Below are 21663 nucleotides of genomic sequence, written 5' to 3'. Positions count from 1 at the left end.
ACCAAAAAGGTAATATTCCAAACAAGTCTACTTATGGTCCTCAAAACTTACTTTTTTTTTTTTCTTTACATGAGAAATGATGCATTCCACTTCTCTTCACAGGAATTCTGCTTTTGTTATAACCACTAATTTCTGGTCTTATCTGGTCTAATGTGTTTTTAAGATTCAAGCAAAAATGAAGAATTTTTAAATAATTCTTATTCCAATTCTAAAATTTACCATTTTCTTCTCCTGTTGTTTTTCGCTTATCTTCGGGTGAAACATGGACTAGCTGCAGAATGAGAGGTCTCCGGGTGACAATACCAGTGCCTCTGGGAAGCAGGTCCCTCCCCACTAGGCTTTCTAGCACTGAGCTCTTTCCACTGCTCTGAAAACAGAATACACAAGAGCAAAATGAGTTTCTACATAGATTTTTTAAATAACTTAATAAGACTACACTGACAAAGCACCATACAAAGAAATTAAAGAAAAAATTACTGCAAAGACTTTTAAACTGAAAGTTTAGTTTTATTTTCTATTATATGATCTTTATTTCTTTAAAATAAAAACTCCAAAAAGAGAGATTAAAGTCCTACTCTCCCCCCGCCCCCCCCAAAATAAAGTCCCACTCTCCTGTAATTTTCCTACTTTTTTTGATACTCTCCCAACCAGGTTTTCAAAACCTGTAATACTGGCACGTAATGTTATGTCTATGAGAATATATGACTTTAAATGGGGTAGCACTACATGTATTTTTTCTCTAACCGGCTTTTATTTTTGATGTAGCAATCACAGATAATATTCCATATCAATATACTAACATCTGTGTTTAATGGTCAAATAGTATTCTACAGTGTATAAAGCCAAACTTGACTTGGACATTTAAATGGTTTTTGCTACCATTAACAATGCTACAGTGCACATGGTTTATACATATAACCTTACTCACTTATCCTATTACTTCACTGGATTTAGTTCATTAAATGAAGTTGCTAAAGAGCTAAAGATTAAAGAACAGAGATTTGAAGCATTCACAGATGCTGTCAGACTGCACACAAGAAGGCAGGAACCAAGCTACACTTCCCATTCAATCTGCTGCAGCCCCATTAGCAGTGGGCATTATCACTTTTTTGAATCCTTGCTACTTTGATAGATGAACACTGACAGCTCGTTTAAAATTACATGACTTTATTATTGAAGTCAAGGATCATTTTGTTTAAAGGTTTTTTGTATTTTTTCAGTGATTGTTCAAATGCTGGCATTTTACATTTCTTATTAGCTTATAAAGCTTCTTTATCCATAAGTACTTCACTTTTGTTCTGAATATTTCCCAACGTTTTATTTTGAAAATTTCAAAGCCACAAGAGCTTTGAGAATATTAACAGTGAATGCTCATATCTTAAGAAAGATACACTGAATATTAACATTGGACACATATGCTTTATGTCTCTTTCTACACACACGCATGTGCGCGCGCGCACACACACACACACACACACACACACACACACACACACACTTTTTCTTTTGTTGTCCTATCTGAGTTAGTTACATACACCATGACACTTCATCTCTAAAAAATATAGCATATCTGTCTCTAAGGGCATGCACAAGGGCATTCTTCCATACAACCATATTCAACGATCACCCTCAGGAAATTTAACACAGATATAAGACTAGTAAATAGATAATCAAGGGGTGCCTGGGTGGCTCAGTCGGTTAAGTGTCTGACTTTGGCTCAGGTCATGGTCTCGCGGTCTGTGAGTTCAAGCCCCGCGTCGGGCTCTTTGCTGACAGCTCAGAGCCTGAAGCCTGTTTCAGTTTCTGTGTCTCCCTCTCTCTCTGCCCCTCCCCCGCTCGTGCTCCGTCTTTCTGTCTCAAAAATAAATAAACGTTAAAAAAAAATTATAAATAATCAAATAGTATATAAAAACCTTAATTTCTATTTATACATCTTAAATGCTTATAAATTTTGTATTAACTTTATAATTAGTATTTTCTGTATAGATTGTTTTTCCTGTACTACACTTTTTCTTAGTCACAACTAGTACAACTTTTACTTTCATATTTTCCACAAAGGCAAAAATCCTAAATAATGGGGGGGGGGGGGGGTCTCCTATTATACACATGTTGGATCTTCTTTGCCTGTTTTCAATATGTCAATGTCTGTCAAATTATTTTTTTTAATGTTTATTTTTGAGAGACAGAGCGTGAGCAGAGGAGGAACAGAGAGAGGGGGAGACACAGAATCTGAGCAGGCTCCAGGCTCCGAGCTGTCAGCACAGAGCTCAACGTAGGGCTCGAACCTACGTACTGCGAGACCATGACCTGAGTCGAAGTTGGACACTTAACCAACTGAGTCACCCAGAAGCCACACCCCAATTTTTTTTTCTAATATTTAGAAAGAGCGAGTATGTGAGAAAGTGGGGGAGGGGCAGAAAGAGAGAGAGGGTGAGAGAGAATCCCAAGCAGGCTTCATGCTGTGCAGAGCCAGCCGCTGTGCATGCTGTGCAGTGCAGAGCCAGCCGCCCAGGGCTCAATCTTATGAACTGTGTGTGAGATCAAGACCTAAGCCAAAATCAAGAGTCAGATGCTTAATCGACTGAGCCCCTCTGTCAAATTCTTTTTACACCTCTTCCCTACCCTTTTTATTTTTAATGTTTCTTCCTTTCCAACATCTTTCTCTCTCAAGGTACTATATGTTATGTTTATTTGTTCTTGTTTTACTTCTAAGCTGTCCTCATTTCTAAAATAAATTTCCTTTCATTTCTAATACTTTAGTAAGTTCTACCACCTAGTTCTTATTTGTTCCTATACACACTTGTTATTTAATGCCTTATCTTGCCTTTTGTCTTAATATCTAGTTGTTTTCATCTGTTTTGCGAACATGTCTTTCTGGTATACTTTCTTGTCAACAAGAATGTTATTCTGAGTCTCATTTTTCTTTAAAAAACTTTGTATGAGATTTGACAACAGTCATTTTCTAAACTTTAGGAAAAAACTTGGCCTAGAATAACAATTCTAACTTTACACTCTAAAACTCCCTTTTGTCTCCATATAGTGTTCAAAAATATAGTTCTTTGTTTTCTGGTAACTTGTCTCTGTTCCTCTCTACCACTTTTATCTGGATCTTCTCTTTCCTTTGTCTGTATTCTTCAGGGGTGGTCAGTTGTATTCTCAGTTGCTTCTCACTGCGAGAACTGGTCTTAGAAAGGAGCTTTGTTTGGTTAGTTTTCAAAGTTTCATGAAGGTTCTCCAGTCCCTTAAGACTTTACCACAGATCTCTCTCATTCACCTATTATCTGTGTGTGCAAAACCCTGCCCAATTTTTCAGTCAAAGAAATAAAGTGTTGATACATGCTACAATATGGATAAACCTCAAAAACATTATGCTAAGTGAAAGAAGTCAGTCAAAAGACCACATATTATCTGATCCTGATTATATGAAATGTCCAGAACAGACACGAAAGTGGATTAAGTGGATGCCACGCACTAGGGGCAGAGGGAAATGGAAATGACTGCTAATGGATACAAGGTCTCTTTTTAAGATAATGAAATACCTAAAAGTAAATTATGGTGATAGTTGCAAAACTCTATAGACGTGCTAAAAATGAATGATTATACATTTCAAGTGGGTAAACTTCACATTATAAAAACAACACCTCAATAAAACCATGGAAAAATAAAATAAAGGAGAAAAATTCAAGATGAATTACAAATTTTAAAAATTCTAACTTTACAAATTAGAGAATATTAAAGTATACTTTCCTGACTTTGAGATAGAGAATGACTCCTTACTACATAAAATGTACAAACTAAAGAAAAAAAAAGTGACAGTCCAACTACAGTAAAATTAAAATTTATTTTACTCATACAAAAAAATTAGAGGAAAATATTTGTGATCCCTCTAACTCACAAAGAACTAGTAAGCAAAATGTATAAATAACTTCCACAAATCAGTGAGAAAAAGATGAATAATCTATTAGAAAATAATGTGCAGAGACAGGAACAGAAACTCACAAAAACAGCACCACAAAGGGTAAGAAAAAATTTAGAATGATCATATTCATTAGTAATCAGGGAGATATAATAAAAAACACAATCAGATACCACAAATTTAAAATGTGACGATAAGTAAGGGTCCTGTCCAAGATGGCAACTTAAGAAGATGCTGAACTTTCCCCCTCAACAGACACACCAAATCTACACTTACTTATACAGCAATTCCTCCAAAGAACTGAGGGCTGACTGAGTAGCTGCTACACAACAAAACACAGAACACATAGAAAACGGCAAGAGAGACAGAGAAACCAGACACTGTAAGGAAGGGAACCCCTACCTCCAATGCTGTGAACTGAAGTGGGGAGGGGTAGTATGAAGGGACTATACAAGAGCAGATTGTTCTGCCCTGGGGCACAGGAAAAAGCTGTGGTTTAAAAAAGCAATTAGTATATAAAAGATCCAGCATACAATTCCACCAAATGATGGAGGAGCTACCGGAACTCTCTCCAATTGGGAGAGGCTGGCAAGTGCCCCGGTTTACATCCATCCTCCACCTTGATAGTGCAAAAGGGAGTAGGGTTCCAGGTGCCACAGCCAGCCTACTGCCTCAGAGAGCACTGGGTCCCTAACCCACACCAACCATCGCCATCCCATCAAGGCAGCGCCAGTGTGTCACAACTGCAAGGAACCCTTGCTGGGCACTCACTACAGCTCCAGCTGTCATGTCAACATAACATAGGCACAAAGCACTGCAGAACACTACAGGCCCACACCACTTTGGCTCCAGACAGCTTGCAAGGGCAACCTTGGCAGAGAGCACTACAGGACACCATGGACCACACAAGCCGTGGCTCCAACTGCCCTGCCAAGGCACCTCGGCACTAAGTACCCCCAGACATACCAGCTTGTTCCCATTTTAGCTTCAGCAATCCTGCCAGGGCACCATCTGTGTGGAGAACCCAGGGACCAGCCCACAACCACTTCAGCTTTAGTTGTCTCACCAGAGCACCCTCTGCCAAGAGAGATCTGGGACCCTCTAGCTTGCACTCCCCTCAACTTCAGCTATCCTGCCAGGACACCCTCTGAGTGGAAAGCCCCAGGACCACCCTATCCCATGCCCACTTCCATGCTGGCCATCCTTCCAGGGCAGCCCCAGCACAGAGTGCCCCAGGAAGCCCAGCCCACTCCAGATACAGCTCCAGCCAGCCAAAGTCACCTGGCACACACAGTGTACACAGGGTACGATTATACTCAAGACCACTCCTTCAAGTTTAGGAAAAGTAGCTGTCACACCTACAAGCTACAAAAGTAGCTTGACACCTACAAAGTCAAGCAAAATGAGAGACTGAAGAATATGCTCTGAATTAAAGAAAAAAGCAAAACCTCAGAAAAACTAAATGAAACAGATATAAACAACATGCCTAATAAAGAGTTTAAAGTAATGATCATAAAGATGTCCACCAGACTACAGAGAAGGGTGGAAGAACAACCTTCAACAAAGAAATAGTAAATACAAAAAAGATCCAATCAAATCTGAAAAAAACAGTAACTAAAATGGAAAATACACTAGAAAACATCAACTGCACATTAGAGTACATAAAGAAGACCAGATCAGCATCTGGAAAACAGGGTACTGGAAAACACCCAAGCTGGACAGCAAAGAGAAAAAAGAATTTTAAAAAATGGTAAAGGCTAAGGGATCTCTTGGACAATATCAAGCAAATAAACATTCACATTATGGGGGTCCCAAAAGGAGAAGAGAAAGAAAAGAAAAGAAAAGAAAAGAAAAAAGAAGGAAGGAAAGGGCAGAAAATGATGTGAAGAAACAGTAAGTGAAAACTTCCCTAGCCTAGGGAAGGAAACAGACATCCAGGTTCAGGAAGCCCAAAGAGTTCCAAATAAGATGAACTCAAGGAGGCCACACCAAGACAATATAACAATTTAAATGGCAAAAATTAAAGAGACTTTTAAGAACAGCAGGAAAGAAGAAAAAAGTTATGTAGAAGGGAAATTGCATAGGGCTATAAGCAGATTTTTCAGCAGAAACTTTACAGGCCAGAAGGGAATGGCATGATATATTCGATGTGCTAAAAGGAAAAAAACCACAACCAAAAATACTCAACCTGCCAAGGTCAATTCAGAATTGAAGGAGAGATAAAGAGTTTCTCAGACAAATGTTAAAGAAGTTCATCACCACTAAACCAGCCTTATGGGGCGCCTGGGTGGCGCAGTCGGTTAAGCGTCCGACTTCAGCCAGGTCACGATCTCGCGGTCTGTGAGTTTGAGCCCCGCGTCAGGCTCTGGGCTGATGGCTCGGAGCCTGGAGCCTGTTTCCGATTCTGTGTCTCCCTCTCTCTCTGCCCCTCCCCCGTTCATGCTCTGTCTCTCTCTGTCCCAAAAATAAATAAAAAACGTTGAAAAAAAAAAAAAATAAAAAAAATAAAAATAAAAAAAATAAAAAAAATAAAAAAAAAAAAAAAAACCAGCCTTATAAAAAGTGATAAAGTGACTTCTATAAATGGGGGTGGGGGGGAGTGGGAGAGGACATTATTAGAAATAAGAAAATTATGCATAAAATATGACAACATATACACAAAACATAGAGGAAGAAATAAAAAAGCTTTACTTTTTAAGGATGTGTTCGAACTGGGGCACCAAGGTGGTTCAGCCAGTTCAGTGTCTGACTTCAGCTCAGATCATGATCTCGCAGTTTGAGTTCGAACCCTACATCTGGCTCACTGCTGTCAGTGCAGAGCCTGCTTCAGATCTTCTGTCCCCCTCTCTCTCTCTCTGCCCCCTCCTCCCCTCTCAAAAATAAACAAACATTAAGAAAAAAAGAAAGAAGGTATTCGAACTTAAATGACCACCAACTTAATATAGACTGATACATACTTAGTATCCTATATATGAATCTCAAGGTAACTACAAACCCAAAACCTATAACAAATACACAAAAAAATAAAGAGAAAGAAAATCAAGCATAACACTACAGAAAGTCATCAATGACAAGGAAAGAGAGCAAATGAAAAGGAACAGAGATGAACTACAAAAACGACCAGGAACAACGGCAATAAGTACACACCTATGAATAATCATTTTAAATGTAAATAGACTAAATGCTTTGATCAAAAGACATAGGGTGGTGAAATGGATATAAAAAAAAAGGGACTCATTTATATACTGCCTACAAGAGACTCACTCCAAACCTAACACATGTAAAAACGAAAATCAAAGTACAGAAAAAAATATACCATGCAAATAGAAATGAAGAAAACCTGGAGTAGCAATACTTATATGAGACAAAACAGACTTTAAAACAAAGACTGTAACAAGAGACAAAGAAGGGCATTATACAATGATAAAGGAGTCAATCCCACAAGAGGGATTATGTAAGTATCTACCCACCCAAAATTGGAGCACCTAAACACAAAGGGCAAATATTAAAACATAAAAGGAAAAACTAATAGTAATACAACAGTAGTAGAGGACTTTAACATCCCACATACATCAATGGACAGATAATCTAGGCAGAAATTCAATAAAGAAACAGTGTCTGAATGACAGGTTAGACCAGATGGATTTAACAAATATATACAGAACATTCCATTCAAAAACAGAATACACATCCTTTTGTTGGAACATCCACCAAGATAGATCACATGTAAGGCTATAAAAACAAGTATCAATAAAGCTAAGAAAACTGAAATCGTATCATGGTTCTTTTCTGACTGTAACAATATGAAACTAAAAATGAATTACAAGGAAAAAAAGGAAAAAAAACACACAAACATGTAGATGCTAAACAACATGCTAATAAACACCCAATGGGTCAATAAAGAAATCAAAGAGGAAATCAAGGGGCGCCTGGGTGGCTCAGTCCGTTAAGCGTCCGACTTCAGCTCAGGTCACGATCTCAGGGTCCATGAGTTCGAGCCCCGCGTCAGGCCCTGGGCTGATGGCTCAGAGCCTGGAGCCTGCTTCGGATTCTGTGTCTCCCTCTCTCTCTGCCCCTCCCCCGTTCATGCTCTGTCTCTGTCTCAAAAATAAATAAACGTTAAAAAAAAATTAAAAAAAAAAAAAAAGAGGAAATCAAAATATACATGGAGACAAATGACAATATAAACACAATGGTCTAAATCTTTAAACACAGCAAAAGCTATTCTAAAAGGGAAATTTACAGTGATACAGGTCTCGTGAAGAAATAAGAAAAATCTCAAATAATCTAACCTTACACCTAAAGGAACTATAACAAGAACAAAGCCCAAGGTGAATAGAAGAAAAGAAACAATAAAGGTTAGAGCAGAAATAAATGAAACAGAGACTGATAAAACACACAAAAAAATCAATGAAACCAAGAGCTGGTTCTCTGAAAATATAAACAAAAATTGATAAGCCTTTAGCCAGACTCATCAAGAATGAAAGAAAGGACACAAATAAAATCAGAAATGAAAGAGAAACAACACCACAGAAATACAAGGGTCATGAGAGATTACTACAAAAAAAAATTGTACGCCAGCAAATTGACAACCTAGAAGAAATGGATAAATTCCTAGAAATGTATAATCTTCCAAAACTGAACCAGGAAGAAAGAAAAAATCTGAACAAACCAATTACTAGTAACAAAATTGAATTGGTAATAAAAACTCCCAACAAACAAAAGTCCAAGACCAGACAGCTTCAAGGGTGAATTCTACCAAACGTTTAAAGTGTTAATACCTATTCTTCTCAAACTATTCCAAAAAATAGAAGAGTAAGAAAAGCTTCCAAATTCATTCTATGAGGCCAGCATTACCCTGATACCAAAACCAGATAAAGACACTACAAAAAAAGAAAACTATAGGCCAATATCTTTGATGAACATAGATGTAAAAAACCTCAACAAAATATTAGCAAACTGAATCCAACAATACATTAAAAAAGTCATTCACCACGATCAAGTGGGATTTATTTCTGGGATGCAAAGGTGGTTCAATATCCACAGATCAATCAATCGCATCAACAAAACAAACAATAAGAATAATATGATCATTTCAATAGAGAAAGAAAAATCATTTGACAAAGTACAACATCCATTTATGATAAAAAAAAAAAAAAAACCCTCAACAAAGTAGGTTTAGAGGAAACATACCTCAACATAATAAAGGCCATGTATGAAAAATCCAAAGCTAACAACATCCTCAATGAGGAAAAGCTCACTAAGATCAGAAACAAGATAATAAGGATGTCCAATCTCCCCACTTTTATTCAACATAGTACTGGAAGTCCTACCCACAGCAATTAGACAAGAAAAAGAAGTAAAAGCCATTCAAATTGGTAAGAAAAAAGTAAAATTTTCATTATTGGCAAATGACATGATTCTATACATAGAAAACCCTAAAGTCTCCACCAAAAATCTACCAGAACTAATAAATGAATTCAGGAAAGCTGCCGAATATAAAATCAATATACAGAAATATGTTGCATTTCTATACACTAATAACGAGGCAACAGAAAGAAGGTAAGAAAACAATCCTATTTACAATTGTACCAAAAATAATAAAACACCTAGGAATAAACAACCAAAGAGGTAAAAGACCTGCTTTCTGAAAACTGTAAAACACTGATGAAAGAAACTGAAGATGACACAAACAATTGGAAAGACATTCTGTGGTCATGGATTGGAAGAACAAATATTGTTAAAATGTCCATATACCCAAAGCAATCTACAGATTTAATGCAATCCCTATCAAAATACCATCACTTTTCACAAAACTAGAACAAATAATCCTAAAATTTGTATGGAACCACAAAATACCCTGAATAGCCAAAGTAATCTGGGGAAAACAAAAACAAAAACAAAAACAAAACTGGAAATATCACAATCCCAGATTTCAATATACACTACAAAACTGTACTAATCAAAACTGTATGGTACTGGCACAAAAACAGATACAAAGATCAACAGAATAGAGAGCCCAGAAATAAATCCATGATGGTCAACTGATCTATAACAAAGAAGGGAAGAATACGCAGCTGGAAAAAGGTAGTCTCTTCTCAACAAATGGTGTAGGGAAAACTGAACAGCTACGTGCAAAAGAATCAAACTGGACCACTATTTTACACCATACACACAAATAAACTCAAAATGGATTAAAGACCTAACTGTGAGACTTGAAACCATAAAAATCCTAGAAGAGAGCACAGGCAGTAATTTCTCTTGACATCTGTCATAGCAATATTTTTCTAGACATGTCTCCTAAGGCAAGGGAAATAAAAGTAAAAATAAACTATTGGGACTACATCAAAATAAAAAGTTCTGCACAGCAAAGGAAAACAGTTGACAAAACTAAAACACAATCTACTGAATGGGAGAAGATATTTGCAAAGGACATATCCGATAAAGGTTTAGTATCCAAAAACTATAAAGAATTTCTACAACACCAAAAAAAAAAAAAAAAAAAAAAGCAAATAATCCAATTTAAGAATGGGCAAGGGACGCCTGGGTGGCTCAATAGGTTAAGTGTCTAATTCGGCTTAGGTCACGATTGTGAGTTTGAGCCCCACGTCAGGCTCTCTGCTGTCAGTGCAGAGCCCCCTTCAGATCCTCTGTCCCCCCACTCTGTTCTTCCCCTGCTCATATGCGCACTGTCTCTCTCATAAATAAGTAAACATCAAAAAACACTTTTTAAAATAAAAAAAAATAGAACTGCTATATGATCCAATAATTCCACTGCTGGGTATTTACCCAAAGAATACAAAAACACTAATTTGAAAAGACATATGCACCCTTTCATTTTCTGCCGTGTTACTTACAAAAGCAAAATTATGGAAGCAGCCCAAGTGACCATCTGTAGAGGAATGGATAAAGACAGAGACAGGACAGACAGACAGAGAGAGGTGTACACACACACACACACACACACACACCACGGAAAGAGTATGCTAAATGAAATAAGTCAGAGAAAGACAAATACCATATGATTTCACACATATGTAGAATTAAGAAACGAAGCAAAGAAAAAAAGAGACAAAGAAACATACTCTTAAATACAAAGAACCCATGGTGTGAGGTGGGTGGCAGGGGGGAATGGGCAAAATAGGTAAAGGGGTTTAAGAGTACACTTGTCATGATGAGCACTAATGTATAGAATTGTGGAATCAGTGTATTATACACCTGAAACGACATTATAACACTGTAAGTTAAGTGTCTTAGACTTAAAATTTAAGGAAAAAACCACATTAGACCAGATGGACTTAAGAGATACACACGGGGCGCCTGGGTGGCTTGGTCGGTTAAGCGTCTGACTTCGGCTCAGGTCATGATCTCACGGTCCGTGAGTTCGAGCCCCGCGTCGGGCTCTGTGCTGACAGCTCAGAGCCTGGAGCCTGTTTCAGATTCTGTGTCTCCCTCTCTGTCTGCTCCTCCCCTGTTCATGCTCTGTCTCTCTCTGTCTCAAAAATAAATAAACGTTAAAAAAAAAAATTAAAAAAAAAAAAAAGAGATACACACAGAACATTCCATCCAAAAGCAACAGAATACCCATCCTTCTCAAGCATACATGGAACACTCTCCAGGATAGATCATGTATTAGGCCACAAAAATAGTGGCCTAATTAAATTCTTAGTAAATTTAAGAATGCTGAAATTATATCACACGCCTTTTCCAACTACAATACTATGACCAGGAATCAATTACAAGACTGAAAAATTCACAAGTATGTGGAGATTAAAAAGCATGCTATTAACCAATGGATGAAAAAATAAAATTAAAAAATAGCTTGAAACAAATGAAAATGGAAATATAACATACCAAAACTGCACAAGCAGTTCTAACAGAGAATTTCATAGTGATAAATGCCTGTATTAATAAACAAAAAAGATAGCAAATAAACAATCTAACTTTACATCTCAAGGAACTAGAAAAGGAAGAGTAAATCCAAAATTAGTAAAGGAAATATCAAAGATCAAAGTGGATATAAATGAAACAGAGACTAAAAAGACAACAGGAAGAAAAAAAATCAGTGAAACTAAGAGCTGCTTTTTTGAAAAGAAAAAATAGACAAACCTTTAACTAGATCTGCCACAAAAAAAGAGAACTCAAATTAGAAATAAAAGAGATATTACAACTGTTACCACAGAAATACAAAAGATCTTAAAAGACTACTCTAATATATACACATCTGCACAATGGAATATTATTCAGCCATAAAAAAGGAAAGAAGTCTTGATATTTGCAACAAGATGGAAGGACTCTGACAGCATTATACCAAGTGAAATAAACCAAAGACAAATATCATATGATCTTACTTACATGTGGAATCTAAAAAAAGGCAAAAAGAAAGTCATACATACTGGGAACAGCTTAGCAGCTCTCAGAAGCAAGGGGTGGGTGAAATGGGTGAAGGTGGTCAAAGGTACAAACTTCCAATGAAGTAAGTCCTGGGGATATAATGTACGGTATGGTGACTACAGATAATAATATTGTACTATATATTTGACAGTTGCTAAGAGAGTAAATCTTACATTTTCATAAGAAAAAATACAACTATGTGTGGTGATGAGTATTAACTAGACTTATTGTGATCATTTCACTATATATATATATATATATACACATATATATATATATACACATATATACACATATATATATATATACATATATATATAATCATTATGTTGTACCCATGAAACTAATATAATGCTGTATGCCAATTATATTTCAATTACAAAAATTACGTCAACAGACTCGCAAACCAAACATGTTTACAGGTTCTCATTTTTTATCTATTATAAATAATATTGGCTTCCTCTACAACTGGCTAGATCAGTGCATGTTTTCCCCTGGTGATTTAAACAACCAATGTCTGCGCTCATTCTAGGAAGGTGAGTGGCTACAGAACTTCCCGTATGGCAAGTCACAGGTGGCTTACTCTGAAAATATGACCCACTTGGCACCCCTATGCCTTCTGCTTTTTTCATCCTCACATAATCCTCAAATTGATGCAATATCTATATATTCAAGGGTTAGAGATTTTTTTTTTAATTTTTTTTTTTTAACGTTTATTTATTTTTGAGACAGAGAGAGACAGCATGAACGGGGGGAGGGTCAGAGAGAGGGAGACACAGAATCTGAAACAGGCTCCAGGCTCTGAGCTGTCAGCACAGAGCCCGACGCGGGGGGCTTGAACTCACTGACTGAGAGATCATGACCTGAGCCGAAGTCGGCCGCTTAACCGACTGAGCCACCCAGGCGCCCCTCAAGGGTTAGAGATCTGTGTGCCTGGTCTCAGTGTCATCTTTTAGTTTCTTCCGAATTGTACTGTACTGAAATCTACAGTACTTTGGATTTATACTGTGAGATTGAGCCTTTCACTGAAAAGGCTTTGTCATATTTTTAGCATTTTCTCTCTGATAACCACCATCAGTTGGGAGTAGCAAACATTCATTCATGACACATTACCCAAAAGTGATTCAATTTTTACTAAGTTTTCACTTTTCATTTTATAAAAGACGCTTCTTAATTCTTTGATATTAATACAACAGATAAATGTGATTTTTCTTTATTTTTCTTAATAGTTTTTTTGAGAGAGAAAAAGCATGCAAGCAAGCAGGTGAGGGGGAAAGGGAGAGAGAGAATCTTAAGGATGCTCCACACCTAGTGCAGAGCCCAACATGGAGCTCAATCTCACAACAGTGAGATCATGACCTGAGCTGAAATCAAGTGTCAGATGCTTAGCCAATTGAGCCACCCAGGTGCACCTATTTTTCTTATCTTTTTAACATTTTTTATCTGTAGTGAAAGAAGTCAGACATAAATGGTAACATATTTTATGATTCCATTTCTATGAAATAGCCAGAATAGGTAAATCCACAGAGACAGAAAGAAGATTGGTGGTTTACAGGGCCTGGAAGAACGGAGGAACAGGAAGTAACTGCTTAATGGGCATGGAATTTTCTTTTGGGTGGTAAAAATGTTTTGGAACTAGAAGGAGGTGCTGATTGCACAACATTATGTATATACTGAATGCCACTGAACTGTACTCTCTAAAATGGCAAGTTTTATGTTACAGAAATTTCACCTCATTTTTAAGTTAAAAAAAAAAAGGGAAGCAGCACATGAACCATACAAAGAAACTAGAAAAAAAAAGAGAAAATATATAAGTTTACCTAAGAACATGCACAAGAAAACAATACAGGAATGAAATCTATGATCAATATTTAGCACCAAATTACTAAACTTAATGAAATCATCACCTTTAAGAACACAGGACAAATGAAGGCACATCAAGCAGGAGAGCAAGATTTCAGGAACTAAAATGTAGATAGCAGTGCTGGGGGCAGGGCATGCTTTTTTTAAAGTAAAAGAATTCTAGGATGATTTAGCAGTTTTTTAAAAAAGATGATAACAGGGCAGCTGGGTGGCTCAGTTGGTTAAGCATCTGACTTCAGCTCAGGTCATGATCTCCCGGTCCATGCATTCAAGCCCCACGTCGGGCTCTGTGCTGACAGCAAGGAGCCTGGAGCCTGCTTCAGATTCTGTGTCTCCCTCTCTCTCTACAGTCCCTCCTTCACTCACAGTCTGTCACTTTCTCTCTCTCAAAAATAAACATTAAAAAAATAAATAAAAATAAAAAGATAATAACAAGAGTTGGTGAGGATGTGCAGAAACTGAAACCCTCAAACACTGATGGAAGGAATGTAAAATAGTACAGCTGCACTGGAAAACAATGTGGCAGTTTCTCAAAGTTAAACAAGAGTTACCAAATGACACAGCAATTTTACTCCTAAGTAAAACCTTGGTTTGAGAGCATAATTCTTTCTGGAAACATGCTTGTAATCCAAAGCACTCATATATCAAAGCGAATTTCAAAAACCACTGGCTCAGTTGCGATCATGCGATTTTCATCATCACATACTATTCATATTGCAAGACACTGCTCATTTTTCAAGTTAAAATTTATTAGAAATGTTTGCTCGTCTTATGGAACACTCGTAGAACAAGTGACTCGCAATCCAAGGTTTTACTGTATATCCAAGAGAACTGAAAACATGTCCAGACAAAAGCTTGCAAACAATGTTCATAGCATTCTCCATCATAACCAAAAAATGGAAACAACCCAATATTCATCAACTAGAATGGATAAGCAAAATGTGGCATATGTATACAATGGAATATTATTTAGCCATAAAACGTAATGAAGTACTGGGACACCTGAGCAGCTCAGTTCGTTAAGTATCTGACCCTTAATTTTGGCTCAGGTCATGATCTCATGGTCGTGAGATGGAGCCCCGTGTAGGCTCTTGCTGGGTGTGGAGCCTCCTTAAGATTCTCTCTATCCTTCTCCCTCTGTTCCTCCCCCCATGCACACAAGCTCCCTTTCTCTTTCAAAAAAAAAAGTAATGAAGTATTAATACATGGATGAACTTAAAAACATCATGCTGAGCAAAGGAAGCCAGACACAAAGAGCCACATATTGTATGATTCTATTTATATGAAATGTCCAGAATAGGCAAATCCATAGAGACAGAAAGTAGATTAGTGGTTGCCAGGGGATGGGACAGGGGAAGGATGAAATGAGGAATGACTGCTAATGAGTACAGAGTTTCTTTCTTGCATAATAAAAATGTTCTGGAAAAAAAAATGTTCTGGAATTAGATGGTGATGGTTGCACAACTTGTGAATATACTAAAAACCAATGAGCTGTACATTCTATAATGGTGATTTTATGTTACATAAATTATATTTTAAAATGTTAGAAAAAAAATGTTGGTTTGCAAACTGGTCATTTAAAACCCAAGATTCCTTTCTGAATTCCTAAAGGTAGAATGCTGAAATCACTGAAATGAAAGGTAAAGTGAAAAGTTCATTACTAGCAACTCTGAGTCTCAGGTTAATGTCATGTCACTAGGATTCCTATACTGGGTGCTGGTGTTTTGTTTTTGTTTTTGTTTTATTTTTTTTTAATTTTTTTTACATTTATTTATTTTTGAGACAGAGACAGAGCATGAACGGGGGAGGGTCAGAGAGAGAGGGAGACACAGAATCTGAAACAGGCTCCAGGCTCTGAGCAGGGCTCGAACTCACGGACAGTGAGATGGTGACCTGAGCTGAAGTCGGACGTTTAACCGACAGAGCCACCCAGGCACCCCTGGGTGCTGGTTTAGATTACATACCTGGGAGGGCACCCCCTTATTCTCAACTTAAAAAAATAGTGATTAAATTTCCCAAGTTAAGTCACAAAAGTTGTTTAAGTCTTATCTCCTCTCCACCTGCAAAGTACACCATGGTCTAAAAGTATCAACCTTTTCTCTCCCCTCTTCTGTTCTTTCCACACAGATGATCTCAGTTAAAGAAAAAAAAAAAAAAAAAAACTATTTAGCTAAAACCATTAAAGTTGTGAATGATCTACAGCTATAAACATGATTCCTTCTCCTCAACTCTTCCAACTCTATAGGCTTGAAAGAAGGATTACTTGGGCAATTTAACAAATCAAAATTTAAAACATTAGCAAGAATGCCACAGATATCAACATGCTACTCAATGGTGGTATGCCCTTAGGCTCAGCTTCCCTATCTTTTCTAGTTACATGCATTTTAAAATCAAAGACTCACTAATACACTTTTCAATTGGGATCTATGAATCATCTGCATCAGAATCACCTGTAGTGCCTGGCCCAACCTAGATTTGAAAATCAAAATCTCTGGGGATGGAATCTAGGAACTTATTTTCAAAGTGATTCTTACATATACTAAGTTTGCAAATCACTTCTAAAAAAAGTTCAACAAAATGGGACCTACAGCCACTTAAGGTGTAGTTAATGTGTAAGAGAGAGGCTCTACCCGTATTATGAAGACATCATCACTGCCACTGAGAAGTTTACCGTTCAGAACATTTATTATTATGTTGGGATAATATCGTACACTACTCCATTAAATATGAATGTAATGCATGTGCTGTATATTACAAAACATTAAATGGCACAGAGGACTGGGGTGCCTGGGTGGCGCAGTCGGTTGGGCGTCCAACTTCAGCCAGGTCACGATCTCGCGGTCCGTGAGTTCGAGCCCTGCGTCAGGCTCTGGGCTGATGGCTCAGAGCCTGGAGCCTGTTTCCGATTCTGTGTCTCCCTCTCTCTCTGCCCCTCCCCCGTTCATGCTCTGTCTCTCTCTGTCCCAAAAATAAATAAATGTTGAAAAAAAAAAAATTTTTTTAAAAAATGGCACAGAGGACAAAGTAGTGGTATACTAGTATTCAAGTCAAACAGAAGTGATTTTTTTCAATATAATGAAAATATGGGGGGGGGGGGGTGGGTGGGGAGACATTGTTTCTAACCTTATTTATTAATTCTGTACCTGAATAATAAAGGACTGAAGTACAGCTAATAAAGACGTAAATGGAGATAACCTTCATTAAGTCTTTAAAAACTAATTTCCCTGGGTACTTGACTGGCTCAGTCAGTACAGCATGTGCCTCTTTATCTCAGGGTTATAAGTTCAAACTCCATGTTGGGCAGAGAGCCTACTTAAAACACACACACAAACTTAATTTTCCTACTGAGCAATTTCAAACATCAACACATAAATATGGCATGTATCACTACTAGGATGGTTTCTGCTAGCACAACGTTAATGATTTTCCTACCAGTGAGATCTTTACTCCTCTACTCCAAAGAGTAATTCTGCCAACAGGTTTACTCACGGAAATAAACTCAATTTTGGGGCATCTCAGTGGCTTAGTCAGTTAGGTGCCTAAATCTTGACTTTGGCTCAGGTCATGATCTTAGTTTCATGGGCTCAAGCCACACAGCCAGCTCTGCACATTGATCCCACAGAGCCTACTTGGGATACTCCCTCTCCCTCTTTGTCTGCCTCTCTCTCTCTCTCTCTCTCTAAATAAACAAACTTTGGGAAAAAAAAAAAAAAGGGAAATTCAATTTTGTGTAAGAAAAATCCTTCTTGATTTTAAACTATTTATGCTGACACACAATAGCCCTGATTCTTTTACTTCTCCAAGCTTAGAAAGCATGAAGAATCTCTTAAAAGTATACGGAAAGTTTCTGGTCCACAGATAGGAAACACTTCCAAATTACTACCAAAGAAGATTTAGTTCATCTCCTTTCATTGTATTTTCAAAAACAGATCCATTTGATGATAGAAGTACCAGTGTTTTAAAATATTATCTGGTTACAGTGAACAATATCCATTCATTCAAAGTATTTATGGAGCACTCACTACACACCCCGGGACTGTTACAGAGCTAGGAATAGGAACGCAGCAGTGAACAAAATATGTGAAATAAAAATACAGCTCCTAATATTATATTGATGATTCAGTGTCCAATCATTACAAATAAGTTACAAATACTACAATATATGTAGGCAAGAGTGAGCAGAATCTATACCAATCCTACAGCAGACCAAGGATATGTGTTTCTGAAATAATTTCTACCACTTTATTTAAAAGCAAGAAAAAGTACAGGATGTCTATGGTTTCCAAGGTTTGAATATACTCCATGGTACTCTGAACGTTAAGTTCCCTGTCATAATATTTATACTCTACACTAAAATACTGTAGCAAGATGTAGCGACAGAAAATGAGGAAACCGTCCCCTTCTCAACAGAAAAGATCATTGAGAAATGAAAACACTTAAAATCAATATACTAAGCTCTAAAATGCGTTTCTCTGAACTCTAATAAGAGTCCTACGATTCTTTTAAAACCAAGAAAATCAGCAGGCAGAGAAAATGAAACTTGTACTTCTCCTGTCACTCTAAAAATAATTTTTCAACATTTTCTGCATATAAAAAATTATGTTATCTATGACACCCAATATGAAAAGACCAGAGAACCTGATGCCCAATTTGGATGGAAGACAAAAACCACAGCCAACGCAGAAAAACTGGTTATTCCTTCCTAACACCCAGATACAGGTGGTTTGGGGCGGGGGAGACGAGGGGGTTGCTTTTTATTAACTGCTTCGGCGTCCTCAAAACATGAAGGGATTGCACTGCAGCAAAACATTCAGGTACCACACAGTAGCGGCCTTCTCAACCCCGACCCCGCGGTTCCAAAACTGACTCCGGCGCCCCTGAGCAAGGCAAGAAGGGGAATAAAAACCCTGCCGCCCTAAAACCAACCGAAGAAGGGCTAGCTGGCCCGCCATGAGCCCAGTGTGGCCCCACGTGCCCAGCGCGTCCCCCAGGTGCCCTTCCAAGCAGCGGCCCGCAGGGCAAGCCGCGCCCGGTCTCCGCGGGCTCCAGTTCCGCTCGCCGGTCGGTCCCCCGGCTAGCCCGCCCCCGGGACCCGCCGCGCCGGCTCCGCCCCTCGCCTCCCGACCCGGCCCGGATTCCCAGGCCCGAAGTAACCTGCCCCGGGCGGAAAGGCGCGGCACAGCCCGAAGAGCCCGGGTGCCCCCAGCAGCGCCCTCCTCCCACAGGCCGCAAAGGCCGGCTCGGAGCCGGCGCTGCCGCAGCCCCCACCAGGCCCGCGCCCCGGGCTCTGGCCTGGGCGGACGCCGCCCTCGTCTCCTACCTGCGTTCCCACCACGACGATCTGAGGCAACTGGATGATGTCGGCGCCCACCGTGTTGAAGACATCCTGAAGCTTGTTGATAACTGGAATTAGCGCCTCCATGGCTCCGAAAACACAGGACCCCCGCCCGGCCGGCCGCGGCAATGAATGGGGCCGGGGCCCAGAGTCCTCCTCCTTCCTCCTCTCCTCCGCCTTCTCCTCGGGAGCCGGCACCCATTGGACCCCGCCCGCGCTACCTGCCCCCTCCCGGCAGGCCATGCGCTAAGAGGAAGGTGGAGAGAAACAGAGCCTGCCGGGAGTTGTAGTTCTGGGGCAGAGGAAAGAGAGGCCTACGGATTCCAGAAAGCTGCGCCGCGCTGGGCGGGTGGAGAGCCCGGGGAGAAGGTGCTTGGGGCGGGCGTGGTTTTCAGGCTGTCGTCAAAAGCCCTCGCAGCGAAGCCCTAGGAGTAGGAGGGAAAATACACTTACGTCTGTATTCAGAGCGTAACGGGTGTGAAAATGCCAGATATGGATGTGTGTTTAGCAGAGCGTAGTATCTTGATTATCCAAGATGTTATTTCCTTATGAAGCTGCCTGCTCAATAAGGACGGGTTGAAGAGACTTAAAGAATAACTCAGAGCCTCAGACACCCCAACCAGGTGCAAAGGGTCTATAGGCTGATACTAGAAGGCATGGGGTGCTATTTTGCAAAAATACAACACCCAGCCCCGGTTGGAACATGCGGGTTCTCCCAAGATTTTTGTACAAACGTGTTATGGAAGAAGCTTAAGTCAAGACTTTTGGAGGGGAAAGGCTGAGCCCTTGTTCTCTATATTCTGTATAACACTTTATTTGTTGTGGCCTGATTCCTGACAAAGTGAAGATCTGATAACTATCTTACTTGCTTTTTGCTAAGTGTGCCTGTTACATTCCTAAATGTTGTTTTTCTTTTTTAGGCAAGATCATATTTCTCCTCTACTCCAAACCTCCAAATCTTTCCTATCTCAAAGTTTAAAAAGGTGACATTTGAGCAAAAACCTAAAGTAGGTGAAAAGAAAGCCCCCTTGCTTTATTTTTCTCCATACTATTTATTTCCATCTTGCATGCTACATATTGAACTTATTTACTCTCTGCTCTTGCTAGATTATTGGCTTCTAGAAGCCAGGGATTTTTGACTGTTTAATTTACCGATGCATCCCTAGCCCCTAGAAAGTGACAAACAAGATACAGTGAAACCTTGGTTTGTGAGCAAAACCTTGGTTTGCGAGCATAATTCGTTCTGGAAACATACTTGTAATCCAAAGCACTTGTATATCAAAGTGAATTTCAAGAACCATTGCCTCAGTTGTGATCATGTGACATTCAGCATCAAGTACAACTCATGTTACAAGACACTGCTCATGTACTACTGGTATTTCAAGACATTGCTTGTTTATCAAGTTAACATTTATTAGAAATGTTTACTCGTCTTGAGGAACATTCGCGAAACAAGTTACTTGCAATCCAAGGTTTTGCTGTAGATGCAATCTCAGTCCCATCTGAGTTTACAATCTAACAGGATGACACCATTCATTATAAATGGGTAAAGTGCTATGACTGACTGTATTTTAGAACACATAATAGGAGCACCTTTTCTACTTTGAGGGGGAAGAGTGAAAATTCCAGCAAGACTTTCTAGAAGTCACCAGATTTAGTCTCCAGGAGGGTAAAAACACCTGCAATAGTGGAAGTTGTGCACTACACAACAGCACTAGGTACTATTCACCTGCACAGCCCTACACAGTAGCCCTGAGGAACATGCTTGATTTGTTCAGTAGGACCCATGGTAAGTAGTCAATAAACATTTGGGGGCAAATGAATAAAATATCATGTAAGCTAAGACCTGAAGGTCCATGAGTAGTGTTCTAACATCTTACCAAGTTTTATGAACATTGCTTTTTTTTTTTTTCCTAATGTTTATTTATTTTTTAGAGAGGAGGAGAGGAAGAGGATCCAAAGTAGGCTCTCTGCTGTCAGACGCAGGCTCAAACTCATGAACCATGAAATCATGACCTGAGCCGAAGTCTGACATTTAGCCAACTGAGCCACCCAGGCACCCCTATCTTCTCTTTCTTAAACACAAAAACTTCAGAACTGCAAAAAAATGAAGAGCAGACAAGATATTTATTCTAAATCCTCTTATTTTTTACCA

General features: G+C 38.8%; 2 protein-coding genes across 10 annotated transcripts in view; both read right to left on the bottom strand.

Moving 5' to 3' along the window:
• The window catches only part of DNM1L (dynamin 1 like), a 49671-nt gene extending 29851 nt beyond the window's left edge, over positions 1-19820 (bottom strand). Inside the window, exons 1-2 of one of the 9 annotated variants that reach the window (XM_060657966.3) lie at positions 19494-19820; positions 220-367 (exon numbers count right to left, since the gene is read on the bottom strand). In XM_060657966.3, the coding sequence (XP_060513949.2) occupies positions 220-367; positions 19494-19751 (406 nt within the window). In that variant the 5' untranslated portion in view covers positions 19752-19820. The remainder of the gene's footprint in view (positions 1-219; positions 368-19493) is intronic. The other 8 variants (XM_060657970.3, XM_060657967.3, XM_060657971.3 and 5 more) reach the window with 8 other exon arrangements.
• The window catches only part of FGD4 (FYVE, RhoGEF and PH domain containing 4), a 260303-nt gene continuing 258459 nt past the window's right edge, over positions 19820-21663 (bottom strand). The window contains exon 18 of the mRNA XM_060657951.3: positions 19820-19933. Within this exon, the coding sequence (XP_060513934.1) occupies positions 19911-19933 (23 nt within the window). The 3' untranslated portion in view covers positions 19820-19910. The remainder of the gene's footprint in view (positions 19934-21663) is intronic.

The sequence above is a fragment of the Panthera onca genome, chromosome B4, assembly GCF_046562875.1.
Source record: "Panthera onca isolate mPanOnc1 chromosome B4, mPanOnc1 haplotype 2, whole genome shotgun sequence".
Lineage (NCBI taxonomy): Eukaryota > Metazoa > Chordata > Mammalia > Carnivora > Felidae > Panthera > Panthera onca.
This window is presented reverse-complemented; position numbering and strand designations above follow the sequence as displayed.